Here is a 15078-nt window from a genome sequence, read left to right as displayed (position 1 = left end):
CCATTATTTTCATAATTAGAATCATAACAACATTCTAAATATTTTGCTTTTGAAATATTATACGTTAACAAAACAATTTTTCACAATATGATCCTTATCCATTTGAAAGTTCTAAATATTCAAATTCATTAACTACAACACAAATTGTAAAATGTCCTAAGAAGATGAATATATTGCCATTTCACAATACACTGTCTTGATGCTTGTGAAAATGTAAAAACTTTGACCACATATTAAAAGTGCTGCTGCAGACCCTATCCTATGCAGTCATCCTTCCCTATTTCCCATACCAGAATGACAAATTGCATGTTGACAGCATATTTTGTACTGGCAGTTCACCGTTCATATGGCGATAATGACATCAAAGCAAAATGTTTCAGGTCCTCTAGCTGTGTTTTCCAGGCAGGCACCATACACACTCTTCTATTACCTGCTTAACTTCTGGAAATCTGCCGATACTACGTCCAAAGGACAATTTTAAAAATGGCAATACACATAGTGAGAATTCCTTCCTTCTGATTTTTAAAGGAACACTTTTTTTAAGCATTTTTAATGTTAGCACATAGTTCTTACAAATTGTTATGTTTATAAGCATCAAGATATTGGCTTTCAGAAAAGTGAAAGCATAAAAACTGTCACAAATTCCTGAAAACATACCAACATAATAACCTGAGGATTTCTAATTGGCACAATTTTATCACCTTCAGAGACATAATTTTATTCATTTATAGCATAACACAGTTCCTTCCCTGAATACTTATGCAGTAATACTTGCATTTTATGGAAACAGAGACATCTACTGGAGTTATCCAGAAACAATAGTTTTGAATAAATGTTTATTATGATATTATAGCCTGACAAAATTCACAGTAAACATTGATTACATTGATTATTTTGTTCTAACATAGTTATTACTGAATTCACAAGACTAATATCTGACATCTACAGTTATTGTCATTTACAAAATTATTATCTCATGTGAAAAGTTTTAAGCAAACTTCTTGCAGTCTCAGATAGTGAGCAAGGATTTGAGTATTTGTACAGGAGAGGTCATGTTAATAGATTAGTAATCCAGAGTCCCGAACTAATATTTCAGTGCATAATACTCCAAATTCCAAAATGGGAGTTTGACAAATCAAATTCAGTTTAAACATCTAAACATAAAAAGGTTGGTTTCGATAGAATAACTGTATATAATTGCCAAACTGTTATAAAATTCCAACTGTTAATTAATGAGCTTTAGTGTAGGGAGCCTGCTGGCCTTCCCTGCTATACATGATTCCAGTTTGCACTAATGAGGTATGAAATTGGTATGAAATCACTGTAAAGAATAAGAAAAGGGCCATCTCAGCCTGCTGAGGGTCTTTTTCACCAACCCGTAATGTTGCCTATATCCCAATAACTTATTTGTTAAAATATTTATACTGAGCCTTACAGGCTATCAATCATACACAATGTCCTGAAATTATACATTAAAGTAGGATTGTAAAGTAAAATTATCTAAAATAATATTTCATTCAAAAAAGTGGAATGCCCGGATAAAAGTTAATTAAAATGACATCTGGAAACTCAACTATTATTTGATAAACTTTTGATTTCCTTTGTGAGTCTGTATGATATTAATGTAAATATTTTCTTGTGGGGTGGGACAAAAAGCATGGTCACTCAACTTAGCCATAATATAATGAGTGTTGAAAGTACTTTGGTTATAACTACATAGAACAGTTCGTTAACATCTGCACTGAGAAAACTTCCTGCTTTTGTTTCTGATTGTAATGATGCCCAAATGCCCACCCTTCCTTCCTTTGCAGATTTTGAGAGCAGCAAAGTTGAAACCAGAGACAAGCTACAACATGCTGAGAGATAAAACAAACTTCTTTCTCAAGGACCCTCAAAAGAAACTAGGGTAAGTTTAAACCTTATTTTTTTTCCAAAAATAACCTTCTCCTGAGGTATGTTTGTGGCTTTCTGATCTGTTTGTGGATTTTAAAAAACTTGTCGCGAGATACGTTTGTGGGTTGCTGATCTGTTTGTGGATAACTGTAATAAACTTCTGAGTTTTGATAGATTTAGAGCCAGGTTCCAACTGTCTGAACTGACAGGAAGTCAAATAAACTTGTGTTTTTAGTTGATTATCCTGTGGAGGATGTGGGGAAACAGAAGTGAAAAGCCTCGAGAGATGAAAGCATGCACCATTGAGAAAAATCATATTACAAAATAAAAATATCTAATTCACTTTGATTGATGGTTACCACCAAATGTTAAGAAAAAGCTGTCTATTGCTTGGTAATAGCTTAATTTATTATTTGCATTTCTTGGAAAGTTGTGCTCTAGAATTTGTAAAATTAGGTTTACCAATACCTGCCAAGTAGATTATTTGTATTTCAACTTTTACAATATACTCTTGAATTCAATATAAAGCTGAATTGTAGGTGAACATCTTATTTCAGGGATTGTTTTGACTGCAAGACATACCTGTGTAACTAGCACAGATTAAAAGAAAATATTTTTCTTCCTGCATTCAATGCCATAAAACACATTTAATACGATTTACAGTATAGTATCCAGCTATTCGGTCCAACCAGTTCTGGTTCTTTCTCTCTATCTCTATCTCTACCTGTCTATCCTATTTGATTAAGCCATTCCTTGTGCTTCCTTATTTTCACCTTGCTTTGTGTTAAGACGTTTCTTCTAAATTCTCTAGTGGAGTTCTTACAATTTATTTTAACAGCCTCTCAAAATGCTCTTACCCACAAGGGAGAACATTATTTCAGTAAACATTTGATCAAAAGTTTCATGATGTTAAATACCTCTTTAGAGATTCCTCCATGTTTCGTCAAGAGAATCCTGATGGAAAAACCAATGAAACTTGTATTGATTGTAACTTGGTCAGCCAGGTGAACCTCATAGAATATGTTACCTAATATGAGCTGTTAATCTGGTCCAGTCAGAGAGCTATATGGCTGACAGATATAAATAGGAGTGTCAGAGGTACTATTCACTCTGAGAGCTGGCTCTGAGGGAGCTCGATCAGTGTAAATAAAGGGTGACTTGGTGATCGGATACTGGCTAATGTGGAGTTATTTCACTTGTGAATGACATGTACTGGTTCAACAAATATTGTGCATTTTAAAATTGAGCTCCAGCAGGACCGGTATGTTCATTCCAAGTATTATGGGTTTTTACTGGTAGAGAACTAGCCTGTGGTGTTAGCCTTGTAATCTTCTCTAGTCCCTTTCTGAAATATGATGGGCAGAAACATGATGGGCAGTACTTTAAGTGTAGACTAACAACAGTTCAGTACAGATAAATTACCATTGCCTCCTCTCTCAACTCTTCATTAAGGCTAATCAAGCAAAATTTTCTCTTTTGAACTTCATATTGTCTAATTATTTTTAGATTTTTGTTTTTAGATATAAGGTAGTTTTCTAATTTTATCAGATTTATCTGATTTTACCTTCACAATCATTCTAAATATGAAGACATTACAAATACTCAAACAGCTAATCCAGTACTTTTACCTCTTCTTGCGCAACAAGTTCAGACAAGGAAGCTTCTGGTAATGAAAATCATTCATCCAGAAGAAAAACACAGGGTCCGCTACACTGGGATGGTGTGGTGTGTGGCGGCCTCCAGCATGGAATGGCATCCTCTCGGCCCGGTGTGGCAGTCTCTAAGCCTGTCATGGCTTTAGCATGATCTCCCGGTCTTGAGGTGATACCGGAACAATCTCCCGGCATTGTGAACCTCAAGGTGAGGCCCTGTGCGGTCTGGAGCCAAGGCCCAGTGCGGACTGGAGTCTAGGTGCCAGCATGATCTGCATTTGAAAACAGCTGCTCTGGACTTTTATTTCTGCAATGCTGACATTTTATCTCTCTATCTTCTAAGATCTTGCAACTGAAGAAGCCGTAGCTGAGTATCTTTGTACCTAAGATGGCACTACAGGTGGTGACTTATAAATGTTTCACTGTTCTCATTTGAGTACATGTGACAATAAAGCCAATTCAATTCAATTTACCATCCAACTATTTCTCAAATGACTTTGGGGATTTTCACCTTTACTAGCTACTTCAAATTATATTCTTACGTTGAGTGCGTTTATTCTTTTGGTCACAACTTAGACATGTGGGATTTGGATGGTATCAGCTCACTTCTTTAGTATAACACTCTCCTAAGCATCAGAATGTTACCAGCTCAACCTCAGCACATGGTTAAGTGTACAAGACAAATAGAATATTTATCATCCCAGGTGCAGTGCATGAGCGGCACCATTGCAGCCTCCCTGCTGCAATGATTTTAAATGTGCATTGAGTCCATTGCAGCATTTGAATAAGAACAGGTATGTGAGGGGGCATAGGCTTAGGATTTTCATTAGAGGAAATGCTTTAATGGAAAAAGTTATTAGAGCATGGAAATATAAGGACTTGAAAATTAGGAATTTTTAGAATCTGGGGAAAGGACAGGGGAACCATTGTAAAGTTTATATGATTGAATTCAGTCTATTCATCTGCAGAAAATCAGGTGGAACAGAAGCAGTTCTAAGGGATTTCCTGATCTATTTTAAGCATTTAACTGCTAAAGAATAAGAGGATTTTGCAGTTGAAAATATCATTGCAAAATGCCTTCATGAAAATAGACCTTGAGGATACCATAAACTGAAAATACGTTTCTAATAAATATTTCATATAAAATTGAGTACAGGCAATAATGTCATTTAAAATTGTCTGCAATTAGCTGAGACAAAATGATATTGCCTCAGTTTTTAGCAAAATGGCACATCAGGCTTTCTAGAGAAGGCCATTAAGTTTGTGGGAGACACGAGACTTGTTTTGCTGTTGTGGTTCGATCAGAAAAGAATCATGTTAGTTTATTTGGCCAGTACACATGGGCATCAATTTGCTGCTCACATTAGCTATTAAGAGTAGATTACGTTGTAACCAAATGTCAGGACAAGAACCTCCGAAAAGGTTTTTACCATTTAATAATTCATTAGAGATTCGTAAGATTATGGGGAAAAAAACATGAATTATTTATTATTTTGGAACAGTTTAAGTTTTTTTTAATTTGAGTACTGAAATTATGTTCCGTGTTGTACATTTCCTTTTCCATGTGATTGGCTTGCTCGCAAATAAATTCGGTTTAATTTTAGCTTGGATAAGTATGTTTGACAAGCTCATACTTAACTACAATTTGAAGACAGAAGAGTGTATACTAAGTATCCTGTTAAGAGCAATCCAACATACTCTGGTATGTGGGGCAATTCTTAGACTTGTGATATATAAGCCTTTTCATAACATTTACAAAATTATAAATTTCAGCTCATATGAGACATGGGTCTGTTTATGCAAAGCAATGCTTTTAGTTCAAAAGCTGATTGGGAGTGGATGTTTGCAGGTAATTGGTCAGCTAGAAAATGGGAAGTCTTCAAAAATGAGATAATGAGAGTCAGCGACAGTAAGTTCTTGCTAGTGTTAAAGTCAAGGCTGGTAAGGAATACTGAATGACTAGAGAAATTAAGGTTTTGGTTAAAAAAATGAAGGTAGCATCTGTCAGGTAAAGACAGGAGAGACCAAGAGAATCATTAGAAGAACATAAAGGCAGTAGGAGTATATTTAGAGGGAAACAAGGAGGGCAAATAGGGTTAAGGAGAATCCAAAGGGATTTTATAAGTATATTAAGAACAAAAGGGTTGCTAGGGAGACAATAAGGCCTCTCAGAGATCAGCAAATTAAACCGAATTTATTTGCGAGCAAGCCAATTACATGGAAAAGGAAATGTACAACACGGAACATGGTAGACTGGTTAGCAAGGTTAGATGTTATAGAACACAGGGAGACCGAGCCATTTGGATATAGAACTGGCTTAAAGGTAGAAGACAGAGGGTGGTGGTGGAGGGTTGCTTTTCCGACTGGGGGCCTGTGACCAGTGGAGTGCCACAAGAATCAGTGCTGGTTCCCCTGCTGTTCATCATTTATTTAAATGATTTGGATGTGAACATAGCAGGTATAGTTAGTAAGTTTGCAGATGACACCAAAATTGGAGGTGTAGTGGACAGCTAAGATGTTTACATCAGAGTACAACGAGATCTTGATCAGATCAGCCAATGGGCTGAGGTGTGGCAGATGGAGTATAACTTAGATAAATGCGATGTGCTGCACTTTGGAAAAGCAAATCTTAGCAGGACTTATATACTTAATGGTAAGGTCCTAGAGAGTGTTGCTGAACAAAAAGACCTTGGAGTGCAGGTTCTTAGTTCCTTGAAAGTGGAGTCGTAGGTAGAATAGTGAAGAAGGCATGCTTTCCTTTATTGGGCAGAGCATTGCATATAGGAGTTGGAAGGTCATGTTGCAGCTGTACAGGACATTGGTTAGACCACTTTTGGAATATTGTGTGCAATTCTGGTCTCCCTCCTATCAGAAAGATGTTGTGAAACTTGAAAGGGTTCAGAAAAGATTTACCAGCATGTTGCCAGGGTTGGAGGATTTGAGCTATAGGGAGACGCTGAATAGGCTGGGGCTGTTTTCCCTGGAATGTTGGAGGCTGAGGGGTGACCTTATAGAGGTTTACAAAATTATGAGGAGCATGGATAGGGTAAATAGACAAAGTCTTTTCCCTGGGGTGGGGGAGTACAGAACTAAAAGGCATAGGTTTAGGGTAAGAGGGGAAAAATTAAAAGGGACCTAAGGGGCAACTATTTCACGCAGAGAGTGGTGCATGTATGAAATGAGCTGCCAGAGGAAGTGGTGGATGCTGTGGTATGGTTACAACATTTAAAAGGTATCTGGATGAATATATGAATAGGACGGGTTTAGAGGGATATGGGTCAAGTGCTGGCAAATGGGACTGGATTAGGTTGGGATATCTGGTCGGCAATGACGAGTTAGACTGAAGGGTCTGTTTCAGTGCTGTACATCTCTATGACTCTAGTAAAATTGAGTTAATGTTGTCCTAATACGTTACATCAGTAAGAATCATGTTATAGGGGTGGGGTCTTGATTCTCTGCAGTTCCATCACATGTCATTATGGAAGGCAACTACATTTGCACACAAAGCAAGGTAAACAATCAAACATACAGCCATACTGCATGCTCTTGCAAAATGTATCTAATATCTGGTTTCAGAGTCAGTTTGGCAGATGGCTGCAAGCAAGTCGTCAATCCTAACAGCATGGATGGCTCATAACATGAGAGAACACAAGTGAAAAGAAATGGGCAAATTATTTTTTTATTAACATCTAAATCTGTGGTTTATTGCTCAGGAGGACATACAAATATTTTAATGAAGATGCAGGTGAGTAATGAAGTTGAGGAATAATCACCCTGCATAAAAGATAACTATTTACTGGATTAGAATCAAAATCCATTGGCCCCAACAATGTTTTATGTGTGTTTGGAGCAAATAGAAAGAGATAGAGAGAGAGAGATAGTGTGAGGGGTAGTGAAAGAGCACAAGAGACAAAGAAGTAGAGAGAAAAATAGAGAGAGTGATAGACATCGAGCAAGAGATCGAGAGTGAGATCTTTGACCCAGCAGGGATATGTCAGGATCAAAGAATATAACATCACCAATACTCACCAGTAAGCCTGTTGAGGTCAGAGAAACCAAATACTGTAGGAGAGAGTGCTGACTGTATGATCACAAGATCAATGGCCAGATAAGCTCAGCCAGTGGAGACTGAAGTGGGAGGGGAGGGGAGGGGAGGTGAGGCGATGGTCTAGTTGTATTATTGCTGGATTGTTAATCCAGAGACCTGGGTAATCATCTAGGGACCCAAGTTCAAATCCACCACAGCTGATGGTGGAAGTTGAAGTCAGTAAGAAAATATGGAATTAAGATATCAGTGATGATCATGAATCCATTGTTGATCGTCAGGAAAAACCATCTCGTTCAATAGTGTCCCTCAGGGAAAAAAGATTGCCTTCCTTACCAGGTCTGGCCAACGTGTGACTCCAGACCCACAGCAATGTAGTTGACTTTTAACTGCACTCTGGGCAATAAAGGATGGGCAACAAATGCTGTCCTAGCCAGTGATGCCCACATCTCGTGAATGAATTTTTAAAAATTTTATTCAGAACACCATATTGGACTCAAGACATTATTGCTGTTGCTTTATCCACAGCTGCTGTCAGACCTGCTGAGTTTCACTTTCATTTCAGTTCTCCAGCATGAACAGTACTTTGCTTTTATTTACTAGATATACTAACTCAGGCTGCTCACACTGAGGCAGAAGCAGTTCCTGAAAGCTACTACTTTGAAAATGAGGTGATTATGAGGAAAGGGAGACCCCATCACAGCCCTACAAATGAGGTTTGGATAGTGAGTGGTGTCACCAGGATTTTGTAGAGAAATATTGTGGTCAGTTCACAAGATTCCAAAGGCTGGGCATGTGGATAGGCTTGGCCTTTGAAACACAAGCCAGTATTCTTACTGGCCACAGCTTCACAAGGATGGAACATAGAAACATGGGAAAACAGAAATTAGGAGAGGCACTAGGCAATTCAGCCCTTTAACACTGCTCTGCCATTTAACATGATCATGGCTGATCATTTCCTGGACTCAACTTCACTTTCCTGCCTGCTCCCCACAGCCATTTATCGTGCTTTTCATCAGAAACATATCTGTCTATTTCGTTCTTGAATCTGTTGGTCGGTTTTACCTCCATTACACTCTGGGGCAGAGGGTTCCACAGATTTACAGCCCTTTCAGAGAAGTAGTTTCTCCTCATCTCAGTTTTGAAACTACCTCCTCTCAGTCCATAACTCTGACCTCTTGTTTGAGACCATCCCCTGAGAAGGAACATCTGATGTCACGAGACCTTGCAGAACCTGCCATATCTGGAAAAGCCTCAACCTGTATTAAGATCTGCACCTCTATGATTCCTGGTCTAGTTTTGGGGAACTGTTCAGCAAGGTGTTAGTGGCCTGTGTGGGATACCTTATCATTATAGGTGTGGTATCTATTTATCAGGAACTGCGTGTGAAACATATCTGCCAAAGCAGTGCTGAAGAACTGACCCAATATAATTCCCTCCCCACCCCTATCTGCATTCCACACAGACCATTCCCCCATGACTCTCTTGTTAAGCCCACATCTCTCATCAACTCACTCTCCACACCCGGCACCTTCCCTTGCCACCGCAGGAGATGTAAAACCTGCCCCCACACCTCCCACTTCACCTCCACCCAAGGCTCAAAGGATCTTATCACATCTGGCAGAGATTTTCCTGCACATCCACCCACCTCATCTACTGCGTCCATTGTTCTTGATGTGGTTTCCTCTATACTAGGGACATTGGACGCCAACTTCCAGAGAGTTTCAGGGAACATCTCTGGGACACAGACACCAAACAACCCCACTGCCCTGTGGCTGACCACTTAAACTCCCCCTCCCACTCCCCAAGGACATGCAAGTCCTGGGCCTCCTCCACCACCAAATCCAAGCCACCCAACAACTGGAGGAAGAACACCTCATCTTACGTTTTGGGACCATTCAATTACACAGCATCAACATTGACTTCACTAGTTTCCAAATCTCCCCTCCTCCCAGATCCAACTCTCCAACTCAATCCACCCTCTTGACCTGTCCTACTTGTCCATCTTCCTTCCCACCTATCTGCTCCACCCTCCCCACCGATGTATCAATATTACCCCCCACCTGGATTCACCTACCACTTTCCCAGCTACCTACTCCCCCACCCCTACGCCACTCTCCAATTTATCTCTCCGCCTCCTTCCCCTCCACATTCCTGATGAAGGGCTTATGCCCGAAACATCAACTCTCCTGCTCCTTGGATGCTGCCTGACCTGCTGTGCTTTTCCAGAGCCATACTTTTCAACTCTGACTCTCCAGCATCTGCAGTCCTCACTTTCACCCAGTATGGTTTACCCACCAAACTCCAGTTGGATTAGGGTTCAAATCCCACGTCCAAAATTTCCCAGGATTTTATGGATAAAACCTGGGCATGATACAACAAGGGTCACAGAGGAATGCTAGAATGTTTCTAGTAAACCCTAAAAACAACAATCAGGACATATTGTCATGAGTACCTTAATCACTGGATGGAGGACTTGAGTTTGCTCTGTTCGCCAACAGGAATTCATCCAATGAGTCCATTGGTCTTATTCCATTTGAATTAGGTTACAAGCACCATATGCTTGGGCTTTTGAAACTAATCAAGGCGAGGTTTTTAGAACAGAAAGAGAATGTCTCCACATTAGTCTACACTCCAAGAGTGACTGACCTGTGAACACCTGGAAATCTCCCAGACAGTAATAAAGGAGCAGGCAGACATCATTCCAAAGCCCACACATTTCAGCTCTGAGACTGTCAGTAAGTACTTCTATCAATGATAGAGGAAGCTTTAAATGCCTGATGTCAGTGATTTGGATAAAATAAATATAATGCTCAGGGAAGAGAATTATCTTTTTGAGACACCAGATTGGGGAGTAAATCAAAGGGTGTGTCATGTCAACATAGGGAAAAAAAAACCCACAACTAAGAGAACGAGTAGGTAATGATCTGTCCCATCACACTGCCACTGACCTATAGAATGAATGCAGCAGAAGGGATGAGTTGGAAGGAAAGTGGGTGAGGCCCATGTTGAACTCTTTCCCCCTGCACCTTAGGGGTGGCTAACTAATATAGAAATAGTGGCAAATGTAGATTCCGTATTAGCTTACCTAGGTGCAGATCAGTGAATTGACTCAATGTTGTTGCTCGTTACATTTAAGGCCATTTGCTCAGACAAGTCAGGCTATAAAACCCTCACTCCACATAATGTGGATATGAGAAGGCCCCTCCCATAAAGCGAAATCCCTGGGGTTTTCAGGGCTAGGCCTAAAAGAACTGGTCCAGTTCTGGGAGGAAATTAACTACATGCTAATGTACCAACTAATAATGCTTCTGAGCCGCAGAGGGAGTTGCCCAGTTGTGCTTACGCTCAAGCTGGATGGCTTCACACAGCTCTGCATTTCCCAGTGAAAATTTAATGGAACCAATATCACAGAAAAGGATTTATTCAAGAGGTATTGGCAAGTTCCTTTGACTGTTCATGCAAGGGAATTTATCATTGTAACTCGGGAAAGATTATACGAGTGTCTGATCATGCCATTTAGATTGTGAAATGCCCCAGTCACCTTTCAAAGCCTGATGAACTAGATAGTAACAGGGTTATCTAACTACATGGTGCATCTAGATGACCTCCTCATCAATATCTGGGAAATGCATTGGGGCAACTGCAAGCCCTCTTCCAGAAAATACAGTCAATTGACTGAGTCATCAATCTGGCAAACAGCAAGCTCTTTAATGCTCAAGTGACCTCTCAGGTGACATTTAATTAAAGGACAAGTAACACTCAGGGCCTGAAAGGTAGTAATAATACCATTGTTCCCAATTCCCACAACAGAATTGGAAATTGTGAGGTTCTTGGGAATGTATGGATTCTACCAAATGCTTGTCCCAAACCTAAGAACAATAATTGTGCTGCTGTCAGACATATAACAGGAAAAAGCGAAGACAATATGGCTGAGAAATGTCAGGTAACTGTTGGAAAGCTGAAGATTACTTGAATAACTGAGTCTATGCTAGCTGCTAAATTTTATTGAAATTTTTAAGATTCAGAACATGTGGTTATTCTATTAGGATTTATTCCTTCAACTGTACCACTTTTAAAAAACACAAATATTGCTGGGAAATCAAACGTAATTGCAACTGTCATGTCCAGAACTTAAAGGGATCTACTTAGAACTAAAAAGATAGTATTGACTGAGGCTAGGAGAATGAATGTGTCTGTGAATATGGGCTTTTTAAATATATTTTTCCCTTTGTAATGAACCATGAATGATTCACATTTCATTTGTCATCTGGAGTAACTGTCAAGATGATGGAGGAACTCTGAACTACTTAAAGACGTATTGAATTTTAATTAAACATTTGTTTCTTTAATAAATTAACATGTAGCCAAAATATGACCACTGATCCAAATTCATTGGCTTTCTTGAAAGAGCGAGATCTTGGAATGTCAAATATGACAAGATATCAATGAACCTTCAAATAGATGGACTTGAAAGAAGAGAAATGCACTACAAATGAAACTATAACCTCTTAGAAGTTAACTCAGATATGAACATGATGAGAGAAAGGATAGCAGTCTGGTCACAAGATATTTTATGTCTTCCCCTTTCAAGAATACATGTGAACAGGGGTTGAAAGCCAGTTCAACTCTCATCTGTATGTGCTGGTGGAAGAAAGCATGCTAATGAGTTGAAGTATTTGGGTGAACTAGCCTCTGTTCAAGTACCACTGTGCTGTGAAGGTCACAGTTAAAGAACCACCCTGTATTGGAGGAAAAGGACTCTATCATGGAGCGCCAGAACCAGCCAGTCAGCAAGCCAGTCAAATGGATATAGGTGAAAAGAATTTCAACTAATCTTCCTAAGTGGGGATCCTGAGAGCTCTTGTGATACAGTGTTCGTGTCCTATCTCTGGGCCAAGAGATCTCAGTTCAAAAGCCCAAATGCTCTGAAGGTATGTAATAACATCTCTGAACAGGTTGATTAGGAAATATTCAAGCCAGGAATCCTGAAACCAACTGTCCCACTATCTGTGCCACCTTTGTGCTCTCACAAGGAGGTTGAACAATTCATCGCACCACCTCATGCTCCCACATGGAGGTTGAACAGTTCATCAACTTCAATAACATGTTCAACCCTGACCTTATGTTCACCTGGACTATCTCAGAGACCTCCCTTCCCTTCCTGGACCTCTCCATCTCCATCAATGATAACCAACTCAACAGGGACGCCTTCTACAAACCCACCAACTCCCACAACTACCTGGACTACCACCCTGTAAAAACGCTATCCCTTATTCCCAATTCTTCTGCCTCCACCACACCTGTTCCCACAAGAACCATTATTATTATTTCCGACATTTAACAACTCACTCCTATGTTAAATAACACATGTGATTAACATGGCTCCTTTTAAAATTAAGTTTATTTGGTTGGAGAGAAAGGTATTCACACCAGAGGGCGTCCTCTGTTCTGAAAACCTGTAGAGTTTACCGGACCCTTAGCCAAGCTGTTCCAGCCATAACTACAACAGTAGCATTTACCCAACAATGTGGAAAATTGCTCAGGTATGATCTGTACACAAAGAACAGGACAAATCTAAATTGACCAACTGCCACTCAGTCAGTTTACTTTCATCATCACTAAAGTGATGGAATGGGTAAACAACTGTTCAATCAAGCAGCACTTGCTTAGCCATAACATGCTCACCAACGCTCAGTTTGGGCATTCAGCTCCTAACTTCATTACAGCCTTAGAAAAAGAACTGAATCCAAGTGGTGGGGTTAGAGTGATTGTCCTTGATATCAAGGGCAAGTTTAGTATTAAGAGACCTGAGCAAATCTACAGTCAATGGTAATCAGGAAAAAAACTCTCAACTGGTTGGAGTGATGCCTGTTGCAAGAGAAGATAGTTGTGGTTGTTGGAGGTCAGTCAGCTCAGCTCCAGGACATCTCTGCATTTACCTATCGCATTTCCAACACCCCTTCCCCAAGTCCCTCCTCCCTAACTTTTATCTTAGCCTGCTTGGCACACTTTCCTCATTCCTGAAGAAGGGGTCATGCCCGAAACGTCGATTCTCCTGCTCCTTGGATGCTGCTGACCTGCTGCGCTTTTCCAGCAACACATTTTCAGCTCTGATCTCCAGCATCTGCAATCCTCACTTTCTCCTAGTGTGGTAGGCCCAGCCATCTTCTATTGCTTCATCAATGACCTTCCCTCCATCATTAAGTCAGAAGTCAGATATTTGCTGATGATTGCACAATATTCAGTATCTCTCATAACTGCTGAACATTTGAAGCATTCCATGTTCAAATGCAGCAAGATCTGGACAATGTCCAGGTTTGGGCTGACATACAAGTGCAGGGCAATGACCATCTCCCAGAACAGAGAATCCAACCATTGCCTCTTGGCATTCAATTGCACTTCTATGCTCAGTCTCCCACTATCAATATCCTGGGTGTTACCATTGATCTGAAATGGAACTGGACTAACTCCATAAATACTATGCTACAAGAGCAAGTCAGAGACTGGGATGCAGTGAGTAACACACTTTCTGAAGCTCCAAAACCTATTCATCATCTACAAGGCACAAGTCAGAAATGTAGTGCAGGTGTTAACAACTTGTCGAGGTATTAACAACTCCAACAAAAATCCAGAAGTTTGACACCAAAAACCAAAACAGCCCATTTAACTGGCTTAACATCCACAAACATTCACCCCCTCCACCACTGACTTTCAGTAACTGCAGTGTGTACCATCTACATGAGACATTGCAGGAATTCACTATAATTCTTTCGACAGCACCTTCAGCAAATGTGCCGAATCCCATCAGTTGAACATCAAAAATTACAGTCACACATAGATCTGTTCTTTCCCCTTTTGCAGGAGAGAAAGAGAGGTTTAGAGATGAGCCACCACTGATTTCCCAGTTTACAGCTTCAGAGAAGACATTGAAAATCAGTGATATTTCAGAATTATTGAGCATCAGAGGTAAAGAGCTTCATTACCTGGTGACAAAATTAAATATCAGCAACTTAAATGTAACATTACACTGAATTTACATTGATCTAATTACAGTAGCGTGTGAAATACAATCATCTTCATAACGCTAAGTTACAATAAAGTTATCCTGCCAATATTAATGTATATGTTTCCCCTCCATTGGAGCCTGCATCTCTGCAAGGTGAATGAGAAGCTAATTTTCCCAGGAGTGAACGATTAGATTGCTCATGCCTACCAAGTGCTATAAGACATGTTCACTTTGGTGATCCAGTTAGAGAAATAATTGGAATTTCACCTGGTGATATATACTTCACAAAGGAGCAAGATGGATGGTGGTAGCAGAGACAGTGAAGGCAAGTCCATTTCAGAGGGGGCAGCCTTTTTCAAATGTTTTCAAACTACTTAATGTGAAACAGGTGCTGCACGCCAAAACCAGAAAGTGAAGGGTTAGCCGTCAGGGGGATTTGGAAAATTCATAATGTACTAATAAGACTTCTATGCATACTG

At 39.9% G+C, this 15078-nt stretch overlaps 1 protein-coding gene across 2 annotated transcripts in view; it reads left to right on the top strand.

The window, feature by feature from the left end:
- Positions 1-1790: 1790 nt before the first annotated feature.
- The window catches only part of s100p (S100 calcium binding protein P), a 63082-nt gene continuing 49794 nt past the window's right edge, over positions 1791-15078 (top strand). For both annotated transcript variants that reach the window (XM_043702931.2, XM_087993571.1), the window contains exon 1: positions 1791-1906. In XM_043702931.2, coding sequence (XP_043558866.2) covers positions 1854-1906 — 53 coding nt within the window. In that variant the 5' untranslated portion in view covers positions 1791-1853. The remainder of the gene's footprint in view (positions 1907-15078) is intronic.

Source organism: Chiloscyllium plagiosum, unplaced genomic scaffold (assembly GCF_037043375.1).
Source record: "Chiloscyllium plagiosum isolate Xiang-an unplaced genomic scaffold, Cpla_swu_hap1 HiC_scaffold_13, whole genome shotgun sequence".
Taxonomy (NCBI): domain Eukaryota; kingdom Metazoa; phylum Chordata; class Chondrichthyes; order Orectolobiformes; family Hemiscylliidae; genus Chiloscyllium; species Chiloscyllium plagiosum.
Note: the sequence above shows the minus strand (reverse complement) of the source record. Positions and strands in the feature narration are given on the sequence as shown.